The sequence below is a fragment of the Ascaphus truei genome, chromosome 13 (assembly GCF_040206685.1).
Source record: "Ascaphus truei isolate aAscTru1 chromosome 13, aAscTru1.hap1, whole genome shotgun sequence".
NCBI classification, from domain to species: Eukaryota; Metazoa; Chordata; class Amphibia; order Anura; family Ascaphidae; genus Ascaphus; species Ascaphus truei.
In genome coordinates this window covers 28,215,400-28,228,024 of record NC_134495.1, presented here as the reverse complement: position 1 = coordinate 28,228,024, position 12,625 = coordinate 28,215,400, and the positions used below count along the sequence as shown (strand labels likewise).

Genomic DNA, 12,625 nt, shown 5'->3' with positions numbered 1-12,625 from the left:
CCTGAAAATTGAAATCACAATGTTTGTTCGCTTCATACCATGTCATGAACCCCGTTTTCTCGTCGGCCATCATGTACTGGGGGCCGTAATGCTCTATAGAGGGCATAGAACCGCTGTAATTTTGATTCTGTACTGTGTTAAAAAAGTGTGGGAAATATCCTTTACTGCCTGTAAAACCCAGGGCCTGTGGCAGCTTACTGAGCTTCATGGGGAGGAAATTTAAAGAGTCGATAAATCTGATATTCAGATCAGGTATTGTTACACATAATAATTTACCGCCTTGTGCTAGTAATTCTATTTTTATCTTCTCTTTAAGCAGCTGTTGCACCACAAAATAGGAATCGTAACGGCCGGCATTATGTGCGATGAAAGTGTACTCCCTAAAGGGCCTGTCTATGAATTTTTTTACAAAATCAGCCAAACACTCTGGACCCTGGAACTCTAAAGACTGGGCACAACCTTTTTCTTCATCATCCCTTAAAGGCATGGCGTAGACATAATTTGGTATGTGTACGCCCGTCTCCTGCATGCACTCAAAGTCATAAAAAATGTAGTTGTCAGTGAGGACCGGTGGTTTGTATGGGCGCATGTAGCACAGGTGATTGTCAAAACTGGCGATGTAAGCATAACAGACTCTACACTGCAAACCTCTGCATTCATCATGATCGTCATCTGTGTAGCGACCGCAACGGTCGCAGTATTTCTTGCGTTTACAATCTATTTTAGCAGCTTGGGCTAGTTTCTTGTGTTCACTCAAACAATCCTGTGAACGACAAAATGCCCGACACATAGGACACCTAGGCATGTCTGCTATGACCTCAACACAATTCCGTCTGTGGCACGATCGGCAAAAATAGCGGCATGAATGGTTATTTTTGTGAGCGAATGGAGTATGACAAAAATCGCAAAAGTAATTGGCCCCGATGAAAGCGTTTATTTTTTTTACGCCAAAGTAATGTGTGTCTTCATGGTATATAAATAAAACCCTCTCTTTGCAGGGCTCACTTGTATTAAAAAACTGCCATTCTCCCCGATTGTGGTAGAACACTTTAATGGTTACATTCAAGTGCTTTTCAAAGTCGGGTATGTCGCTAAAACTGACTAGACGATCATCAGGAATACCCAGGGTGCGATGTATCAAACGTGCTTTCTCCAGTAACACAGCGTCAGCCGTATCTCTCTTTTCTAACAGGGCACAAAGACTGGCTGCTAGACACAAGTTATGGCTGTCGTTATTTAAGTCAAAGAGTAATTGTCTTTTTTTGTTTACGATGCGACTGTAAGGCGTTGAATTAATGCGTCTACGGTGCATCACACCACCAACTCTGTTCTTAACAATTATGACCAATAGTCTTAAAGTACCGTCACCAAGAACCTCCGCGTTGCTTTGTAACATGTTTGCCACATGTTCCAAAAACGTCTCAGCGCTTAAGGCGTCCTTAGAGCGTTTAATAGAGTATAAAGCTCTATTTAACGTGTCACCGTCTAGACGTAATTGCACCATGTCATGGGGTCCTATGTCGGGCAGTAGTCTATTCAATGTACACTGTATAGAATCATGTACCGCCTGTAATGCCACTGAAAATGATGTTATACGATCAAGATTTACAAATTGAAAATGTTCAAAATGTTCCACAGCATTAAAATTTTGTCGTACTCTTTGGTACTGCGCTACACGTTCCAAAAATACAGACTGATCCGCCGCATCGTTAGGGGGCTGTATTATCAGTGGTGTATGTATTTCAACACTATTTTCAACCGGCAGTACAGACCTTTCAACATTAATTTCATTTACAGATGGCTCTGACTGTACAGAAATTAATGGCATTATACCCCTCTGGGGATGTTCGACCGCAATTAAGTTGGGGCTCATAACGGGGGTCGATAAATCACCTGTACTAACGGGCATTAATGAGCATTCTGGCGTGTGTTCTGAGTTGTTGTCTACAACATAATTTATCTGCTGGCTGCTCTGCGTGCTTCTGTTTAACGTGGGGTGTTGATCTAAGCCCCTGCCCACCATATTTAGTCATGAATTGGTTAGTAATTGGGCCCCGTTGCTAAATACAGTCGTTAAACGATCAAGTTTTAGTTTGAACGCCGGCTCCATACACATGTTGCGTTCGACATGAGGCACCCAACAATGTGAATACAGTTCACGCATGAATGCGTTGATAGACCTCTTTACATCCACCCAGAAAAGGTATTCAGTACAACCCCGGCTCTCAATGTCAGATTCGTCCTCTATACACAGCGCTGTTGTGGCTTTTGGGTGTGTATTGTCAGTACACGGTGTTGTTATTATTACGTCGTGTATTATGTTTTGGTTGTTGGCCCCTGAATCCCCCTTTAGATGCATTACACCCTTGTGAAATATATCGCTTGAACGGCGAAGCCTTAATAACAAGGCTTTCATGCGCTCTAAATCGCGTTCATGCTCTTTCACAAAAATCAATGTTTTCAAGTCGCTTATTACATTTTCTATAAGCCGATTTAAATCTATCCAAAAAACAAAATGATTATAGAACCATCGCCAATAATGCGGTGTATCAATGTCATTAATCGTCGTACAGTTACCTGACTGACCTTTCTGCGCCCCATGATCATTGTTTGTGACAATCGTGATGTCCTGTAAAGGAAACCCTTGACTTTTACTGTTTGTGACCGGTGTGATGTCCTGTAAAGGCACCCTTCGTCTTTTAATTGTTGGCTGTGCAACAGCAGGGTCATTTACACGTGGGCGTCTGCCAAAGTCAATTCTACGCAATATATTTTCCAACTGGGCTTGTTGCAGGCCTGATACAGGTGTTGTGTTTATGCGTGCTGACTCACCGCCGGTGGCACGCGAAATGCTATCCGCCTTTGCTGTTGGGGAGTTCAACATTGTAGCTGGTGGTGGTTCGATTGTAACCGTAACCGTTGTTGTTGGTCGCTTTACACCGTACAAAGCTTTTGATGTGCTGGGCTGCTCATTGTCGTGTGCAGGGGTACATTTATCAGGAACACGTCTAGTGGCATGCCTTACGGTCGTCTTTGAGGCTAAAAACATCAACAACAAAAAAAAAAAAAAAGAATACTGTCAGCTCATTTCATTAATAGATTAAAGTCCAGACAGCTTGAGGAACTATGTTAGTACTACATTACGCAACACCACGTATATAGATGCTTGAATTACAGCACAATAGACTCACCATGCTTTTCAGGTTGCGGGGCCCGTGGTTTCTTGTTCTGGGTTTGCATTTCAGCGTTGACTTTCTTTTCAGGTTGCGGGGCCCGTGGTTTCTTGTTCTGGATTTGCATTTCAGCGGCGACTTTTGGGCTTCTAACGCTTTGGTGCCGGTGCATTTTTGAAGCTGTGAACAATGACCTCATTATTAAAAAGTTTTATAATAGACAGCAGCATTTAAAAATAAAAAAAATAACTACACAATTATTGTGGCTGCATGACCCCTAATGTCGGCTATAAAAAAAAAGTGTAATAAAATGAATAGAAACACTATCTTAGTCCACTTAGATATATAATTACAGCCGTAATCTATAAAGTTTTAAATAAGTTCAAAACATGTCTATAGTGTTAGTTTTAAATATAACAGCGATACATTGTCATACATACCCCGTTTTTGATTTGTCATTATGGACGGATCAGGGTTGTGCTGTTTGATCGTACGTTTGACAGATCGTACACCGTTTTCCGTACCCCCCTTGGTTTGTTCTGTACGGCATAAAAGACCGCATAGGCGGTTATTCATGTACACAGGTAACTTTAAAAGTAAAAAAAAAAAAAGTATATGCAACCGCTTTTATATAAATACGCACCATCGGTAACCTGTTTTCCAAATCGACAGTCTAGAGCGTCATTAGCCAACCGCTCAGCTTGAAGTGCAGCAGCCAAAACTACATGAAAGAAAATTACAAAAATAAATAAATAATAATAAAGAAATAAAAATAAAAAAAAAGAGCTGTCTTAAGCGGCCTCTGTCGATTCTTACATTCTTGGTCTGCCTCTGTGGAACTCCCCTGTGTATTTTCGGCAATATATGTTTGGAAGCGGTCAGCCTGCATGTATTATAAAGTACAATCAATTCTAGGCCTTTAAATATTATCATTAAAAGTCCTTCAATATAGTCTGATAAAAAAACGGACAAAAAACAAAACAATCAATGCTATTAAAATACACTAAATATCATGATATAAAATAGATGATACTATATTATCACGGGGGCCCCCTTTTTAGAAAAATAAAGTACATTAAATGTTACTTTGAAAAGACATATATGAATAAAACAATACACTTGCCCCTTTTTAGAAAAATAAAGTACATTAAATGTTACTTTGAAAAGACATATATGAATAAAACAATACACTCAATATACGCTAATAAAAAAAAGGCCCTGTATATTACATAAAGTTTACATAAAAATACATTCAATGCCCTTAAAATACAGTAATTAGCAGTCTATAAAATAATATATCAATGTTTTAGGTATATTATATCACATTTTTAGGTCTAATATATTATGGCCTTAGGTTCTACAGTATGTACTATATTATCAACGGGGCCACTTTTTAGAAAAACATTAAATGCTACTTTGAAAAGACCTATATGAATAAAACAATACACTCAATATACGCTAATAAAAAAAAAGGTCCTGTATATTACATAAAGTTTACATAAAAATACATTCAATGCCCTTAAAATACAGTAATTAGCAGTCTATAAAATAATATATCAAGGGTTTAGGTATATTATATCACATTTTTAGGTCTAATATATTATGGCCTTAGGTTCTACAGTATGTACTATATTATCAACGGGGCCACTTTTTAGAAAAACATTAAATGCTACTTTGAAAAGACATATATGAATAAAACAATACACTCAATATACGCTAATAAAAAAAAAGGTCCTGTATATTACATAAAGTTTACATAAAAATACATTCAATGCCCTTAAAATACAGTAATTAGCAGTCTATAAAATAATATATCAAGGGTTTAGGTATATTATATCACATTTTTAGGTCTAATATATTATGGCCTTAGGTTCTACAGTATGTACTATATTATCAACGGGGCCACTTTTTAGAAAAACATTAAATGCTACTTTGAAAAGACATATATGAATAAAACAATACACTCAATATACGCTAATTAAAAAAAAGGTCCTGTATATTACATAAAGTTTACATAAAAATACATTCAATGCCATTAAAATACAGTAATTATCATTCTATAAAATAATATATCAGGGTTTAGGTATATTATATCACAGTTTTGAAAAAAAGACAGACATGAATAAAACAATACAGTCAATATTATGTTTACTCACCATGCCGTTATATTGAGAGCACTGCTAGGCACAGACTGGATGTAAGGGCACTCACGATCAATGAGGCTAGAGACAGAAGTATTTCAAAAGCCCCCTCTTAAATAGTTTTTTCTTGAGGCTCTAACAATTTGTAGCTCCACCTTCAATGGCTAGTGGGGGTGTGAACAATCCTCTTGAGGCTGTCTTGTTCTTTGTTTAATAGCTTTAATTATTATAAGGTCTGTTCTTAACCCTTCTGATTTATTATATATATATTTATTTATTTTTTACTAACTTATCTATATTATCAAAGTGCTGCAAAAGACCATAAAAATAAAACAAAACAAGACATTGTTGGCAGTGTATAATATAATTAGTCTTTTATTAAACATTACACATCAGACACATGTTTTTAAAAAAATGGCCTTATATATTTTTATAACAGGCCACACATTTTTGTGTACAGTCAATGTGTACATATCGCCGCTTAAAATGGCTCATATGCTTTCTCACAAAATTAGCGACTATGCGGTCATTTTTTTTTAAATCATTAGTGAAACTTTTTAAGATCTCTTCAAATGTTAAACCTTTACACATGTGATGAATGAAAAAAATACAAAATTCACCGCAGACAGAAGACAAAGTATCTTGCAACTGTGCGTTCTGAAACGTTATACGATTCACGTTCGTATTTAAAAACTGTAAAATTTCTTTAGGAAAGAGTTCACTTTTTGGTGATAATCCGTATGAGTCGAAAAAATGTCCAGCACCATCTGTATCAAAAAAAATCGCCAACCAGTGCTCACCAGGACCGTTATGAGGATGTGTATTTATGATGAAACATGTGGGTGCATTTGTCAGCGCGCGACGGGGTAATAAATCGCAGGGGTAAACTCCTTGAAACAATCCACGGGTGAATCGATCGGCGCTTAAAAACTGTGTTATTTGCACGGTATTCATTCTTTTTTTTTTTATTCAGAGAAAGTCATATAACACTTCTCTTCTCTGATTTATCTCAATAACGTTATCAAAAACGCCGTACACAATAATATTAACGGTTCTATCCAGAGCCCTTGAAAAGCGTATTTCAGCCCTCAGGTTTCCATTGCGAATTAGTGAGAAGTGACCACCGCGTTCCTGATCGGGTGACAAATCAAACGCAAATAGCGTGTACCCCTCAACATACTCTTCACGATTAATGAGAAATCCAGCGTCTGCATTTTGTTTACCGGCAATTTGTACCAGGGCCATGTATTCTCTAATAGAATTAGCATTCTCAAAGTCTGGTTGAAACGGTTTTGTCGGTATTTGTTCGCCGTCTAAATACAGCGCTGCAAAATTCACATGGTTGTGTTTGAAACAAAGGGGGTTTTTATCGTAAGCACCAGAAAAAGCGTCATTATCAACGAATCCTATAATGACCAGTTTGGGTAATTGACCCAAAAACAGGTTTTCTAGATTGCATACGCGACTTCCGACCGCGATGCTATAAATTTTCATCCCCACACGGTCGATAGTGTATTTTGCGTTGCCGCTTAAAAGCCCCTGCGCATGACCTATGCGCACTGCCGGCGCAATTTGCACCCTTTTGACAAACAGCGACGCGTTTAGAATTTGAATCTTAAACGGCTCAGCCTCAGCAGACATTAAACAAAATGTATCTTTATTTCTAGTGAGTTTAATTTTTAAGTCCAGACCGTTCAGTATAAGTTTCTCTTGAAAAAATATATCGCTATGTAGATGTCCCAGTAATTCTACGGCTTTACCACGTTCTGTCATTTGGGAACGCTTTGTAAAACCATGGTTATCACCACCCACTGTGCGGGTTTGGTGTTGCCCCGCTGTATCCTTGTAAAATAAACCGGTGGTAAACTGCGTGGATAATGCATCAGCGCTATAGTTCAGAATTGTTTCAATATACGCCCGATATGCGTACAGGTTATTGGATTGCGATATGAGTCTGTCCCCCAAAGTTACATCTAACTGATTGAAAAGCGTTGCTATCGGATAATTGATTAGACTCACGCGTGCTCCATCAGCAATCGGTGTATTGTCCTGTTTGACGATTTTACACGTAATGTAAATCAAAGTATTATTGAGGTCGAAATAATGTTCCCCGTTGCCAGCGATATAAAACTCCAACGGTGCCGTTTCTGAAAGGGCGGCCAACGGTTGTATTTCCACATACAGACTTTTTTCTATGCTCGTCTGTGTAGGCTGTATTTCAAAGATATCCAGTTCAGATTTAGCGCATTCTATGGAGTTGGTGTGAATAAACGCCATGCTGAAATAACTTTTATTTATTTTTTGTCTTGTCAAATGAATCAAAAGATGTCGTTTAAGTTCTGTCGCGAGGTTTTTTTCTTCTTTCTGACGTTGCGACTGTTCTTTTTGTTTTGATAACGGGTTGTGCTGGGTGGGAATGCAACGCTGCGCTTGCGTTTGCCTTTAGCACTGCTTCTACTGATGTACACGAGTCCTGATCCGTCTTGTGCTGCACCACCCATTTTATTCGTCACAGCGGTTGAAACACGACCCACAACGTCTCTAGCGATATTTAGTGCTGCAGTTTTTACATGAGGTTTTACAATATCAAAGCCGCGCCTGAATAAAGGCACCGCCCGTCTAAAGAGACTGCGGAAAACGCCTGCTAATCCACGGCCGTACATATAAGGGCTCCCATGAAAGCCCTGTAAGCCATTTCCCGCTTGTGCTCTATAGTACATACTGTAAACCTGTGGTTCTCCATAGTTTTTAACAGCCACCATGTTGCCGGACCCTCAATACAGAGAGCCTTTGCGCGGGCGAAAGTGCAGTTTTACAATGGCCTTCCCGTACTTGAATGAGACGTTCTTATTTTGGTCGTTCTTTATCTCGATTGTAATGCAATCGATGTGATATTTACTGACGGGTATGTAATCAGGCTTTATGTAGCGCTGCGTAATGATATCATTATTATTGCCGGTGATTTCAACAGTCCGCAGTAGGGGGACAAAACTGTGACCTACGCGTTGATGCATAATGATATCGGTATAAACAAATATTGTATAAAAGCCGTTTTTTATATCTGCACATATTTTATCACATTTTTCAATTTTATCGATATTATTAGAATCCATGCCTAGAATGTTCATCATACGCTCTGAGGCTGTAAAGCGATGTGAACCCGGAACAGATACTGTTCTTTCAAAGTCGTCATATTTCAATTTCACTTTACTGATGGCCATCGCCTCGTTAATAGACCTAACCAATTCATTAATATCACTATAATACCCCGCTTTTACCATGAAGTTTGATTTAATGGCGTTTAGCGTTGATACATGTAATGTGCTGTCTGGCGCAGCATTCCGTAACGGCGGTCTTAGTTGTGTTACAGATACGTTACCGTCCACGTTTTCAAATGTATTCCAAGTATGCGGATACTGTATTTCTGTTAAAGCAACCTCCCATTCACCTTTTAAAATAATGGGCTTGGCTAGTTTTGTCGTATAATTAGAAATGTCATTTTGGGGGAACGTTTCGTATGACGCATTACTAGGCAGCGTTACATAAAAGGCAATATCCTCCATGGTGACGTCTTTTTACAAACGAGTTAGTTGTGCTTTTTCTATCCAGCTGTTGAATTTTGTAGGGTATCCACACCATTTAACGTAGTAGACGATTTTACGCCTTACGCTTTTTTGTTTTAATATCTTCTCAATTCTGTAAACGCGATTTAAATTCTTTGGTATTTTTTGTATCTCTTCAGCGTAGAATGAGCCTTCTATGGCCTCACCAGCACTATCTGTGATCTTATACAGCGGTTTTACGCCTTTCGTGCGTACATCAGCAATAATAAATATTTCATCTGTAAAGCACTGTTCATAACCCTTTGTAAAAACTCCTTTATATTTTGATATCCGAACGTGGTCTCCAATTTTTAAAAGTGGCTTAAGTTTCTTAGAACACACATGTGACCTATAAATAGTATTCCAAACGGTGAGAGAATTCGCTTGTGTTACATCCTTTGGCGCACACTTAATGGTGCGATGTGGCGTGTGGTTATAGCTGTATATTAAGTCTGATAACACATCGCTGTACCTGTGCGTATTATGTGCTGTGAAAAAACGCCACATTTTCGTTTTTAATGTCCTATTAAAGCGTTCAATAATGGCTGCCTTAACGGCGTTGCCGGCGATGAACCTGTTAACGCCATATTTTTGGAGCAGTAAATTAACATTCTTATTCAAGAATTCTTTACCCCCATCAGTTTGTAACTTTTGAGGCACCCTTCCCTCTAAAAAAATCTCTTGTAACGCATTAGCGACGCTTAACCCTTTTTTATTTTGCAACAATTTTGCCCAGGCGTATTTTGACAAAATATCGATAACGGTCAAAATATAACGATTTCCGTCGTTACACTTGGCAAAATCAATCATTGATACGAGGTCGGCTTGCCACTGCGAATCGATATTGGACACTAAAATCATATTCCTTTTGAAATTTTTTCGCGCCGGTTTGTATAACGTATAGACATCTTGCTCTGAAAGATAATTTTTGACCGTTGCGTTTGAAATACCGTATTTTTGTGCTGCATTATTTAAACTCTGTATGCCGCCAAAGGAACCAGGCGTTTTCGGCGTGTAATATATTTTTCGTAATTGTGCATCCGCTTTTTTTGAGCTTGTATGGCTATGCATTCTTTAATAGTATTTCATAAAACAATATAATGCTTCTATGGTGTTTTCAGCTTCTGTTTAAAACAATCTCCCGCAGTTCAAGGCTCTTCCAAGTCTTTTGAAATGCCTTATTTACCGCTGTTAATGAGGCTGTTCCCACGACACCTCTGCTCTCAGTTAACAACCATGGTGTTTGTCTAGCTTCTTGTCATTATGACCCCACACCATCTGCTAATGAGGTTATTGCGTCAATTGCTATGACACGCTTTTCAAAGACTTTTGAAATGACTTATTTACTTTTTTTACTATGGCCCCACAACATCTGCTAATGAGGTTATTGCATCAATTGCTATGAAAAGCTTTTCAAAGACTTTTGAAATGACTCACTTACTTTTTTACTTGTAAATACGAATTGTAATTATTGCCTGGTTGAAACTGTAAATAAGCTGTTTAATTTTTTTTCCCTCTGTAAAATAAGACATTGTATTGCTGTCCCTCTATACTATGTATCGTACTAACTCAACGCCTCTAGATGATTTTAGTCTATTAAGGCCTTAACAGCCGTTTTACTTTTTTACTTGTAAATACGTCTTGTAATTATTTCCTGGTGAAAACTGTGTTATCTTTTAAAAAATAAAATAAGCAATTTTTGACTCATACAATTGTGCTTTTTATTTATATGTAACCCCCGACTGTTGCGGCTAATCCCTGTACCGTCTCTATACAAATAAAAAATATATATACAAATAAAAAAAAAATATATAAAAATATTATGTCTGGGGTGGGATTCGAACCCACGTGGACATACGTCCATTGGATCTTAAGTCCAACGCCTTAAACCACTCGGCCACCCTGACACTTGAGGGTTTAGCCTCTTAAAGCCGTATTCTGTCTGAATTTTAAAAAAAATGCTACGCCCTCTTTTCAACGTCATTTGAACTTTTCTGACATGCGCACGGCGTTATTTCAGAATAAACATGTCCAGACATGCCCCAGTATGAAAAAAACATGTTCGGGCATGCCCCCAAAAGCCTATAAACATGCCCGGACATGCCCCGCGTATGTATACGCCCCCTCCAATCTACGTCAACAGTACGCACCAATCACAAAAAAGAATAAAAAATGCACATCATAATAAAAAATGGAGTCTGGGGGATGTCAACCGCGGTTTTTTGGCTTAGGGGGCGTCAACTGCGTTTTTTTGGCGTAGGGGGCGTCAACTGCGTTTTTTTGGCGTAGGGGGCGTCAACCGCGTTTTTTTGGCGCAGGGGGCGGCAACCTAAAAATGCGCAGGGGGCGGGGCCGGATACGGATGGGGCGGGACCGGATACGGAAGGGGCGGGACATAGGGCGGGTTTAAGGCCAAAAGGGGCGGGGCTTAGGGGAAAAGGGGGCGTGGTACCTGTCAAAAAAAGTTTGACATAATGTATGCCTCCCTACTACTGTGCTCATTATAAAACAATGTCTAAATAATAACCACCCACAGGTCACCACCATACTGTGCACTAAGCACCAACTCACTATATATTTAATATAAGTGCTTCACATTTGTGTTCTACTGTATGTCTATGTGTACCTGATAAATATATCTTGTCCTGAGGACTCTCTACACTACTGCTGGATGTTGGCAGGGTTTGTATACCGCTGCACACCGCAGCATTAGAGTCTAACAGGCAACAGGACGCACAGGCAGGTTACTCTAGGGCACAGGAGGCTGTTTACGAGCGCTTGCACCTGATATTGTCAGATCGGGAGTACAGCAGCACACTTGGGGTTATTATAGCTTACTCCCATTAAATAACACCGCTTCTGTACACCAGCCTGCAATATATATGTCTTTATATACAGATTTAGGCACCATCTAGCAAAAGCTTGTAACTATTGACCGTCACATTAGGTTACTCCCAGGCAACCACCATACTGTACAATAAGCACCAGCTCATTACATATTTAATATAGGTGCTTTACACTTGTAACTTTGGGTATGTGTACCTGGTAGACATATCTCGTCCTGATCATATGTGGGTCGCCACACCATATGGTGCTAACCCTAAATTTTACCATTGAAGGTTCCAGTTAGGTAGACCTGGCAAAGGTTCCCTGAATGGAATCCACCTACTTTCATTTTGAACATGCTGCAATAGTTGGGTACTGGCTAAGGTATCATATTGTGTTCTTATTAAAAGAACAGTGAACATTTAGTACCACTTTACGAGGTTCTGGTACAATTTCCAGACACAGCAAGTGAAGGGATTTACTTACCCCTTCATCCTTCGAGGTATTCTGGACTCTTTGTCTAAGGTCTCCACTACAGGATACAGATTTATGTTTAATTATCGTTTTAACAACCTTTATTTTAAGTGGATATTAATAAAGTGATTTGTTTTTAAAAATGATCCCGATAAATCCAGGTAATGATTGAGTGCCCTTACTAGGTTACATTTTCTGTGTCCGTACTAAATAATAACTCTATTTTTTAAATATCATGAGCTAAAACTGTTTAGTAATTACAGAGTTTACTTTAAGATGTGATATACAATTATATGTTGCTTTATTTAAAACCGCGAACCTTCATTTGTCTCTATATACAAAGTGATATGGGGGTCACGCATAGCAGAACCATTGTTTTTTTTCTCTGGATACCCCCCAGTTCATGAGA

At 38.8% G+C, this 12,625-nt stretch overlaps 2 protein-coding genes and 1 non-coding gene across 3 annotated transcripts; all 3 read right to left on the bottom strand.

Moving 5' to 3' along the window:
• Positions 1-2,026: 2,026 nt before the first annotated feature.
• On the bottom strand, positions 2,027-4,191 carry LOC142465094 (uncharacterized). Its single transcript, XM_075569003.1, has 5 exons — positions 3,990-4,191; positions 3,817-3,894; positions 3,614-3,712; positions 3,192-3,353; positions 2,027-3,039 (listed from the first exon to the last, which is right to left on the bottom strand). Exons 1-5 carry the CDS (start codon positions 4,060-4,062, stop codon positions 2,030-2,032), a joined length of 1,422 nt encoding a protein of 473 aa, XP_075425118.1. The 5' UTR covers positions 4,063-4,191; the 3' UTR covers positions 2,027-2,029.
• A 2,092-nt stretch (positions 4,192-6,283) lies between these two features.
• Positions 6,284-7,591, bottom strand: LOC142464621 (uncharacterized protein F54H12.2-like). Its single transcript, XM_075567990.1, has one exon. It carries the CDS (start codon positions 7,589-7,591, stop codon positions 6,284-6,286), a length of 1,308 nt encoding a protein of 435 aa, XP_075424105.1.
• A 3,148-nt stretch (positions 7,592-10,739) lies between these two features.
• On the bottom strand, positions 10,740-10,823 carry TRNAL-UAA (transfer RNA leucine (anticodon UAA)). The gene has a single exon. It is a non-coding gene; the product is annotated as a tRNA-Leu (tRNA).
• Between the last annotated feature and the right edge of the window lie 1,802 nt (positions 10,824-12,625).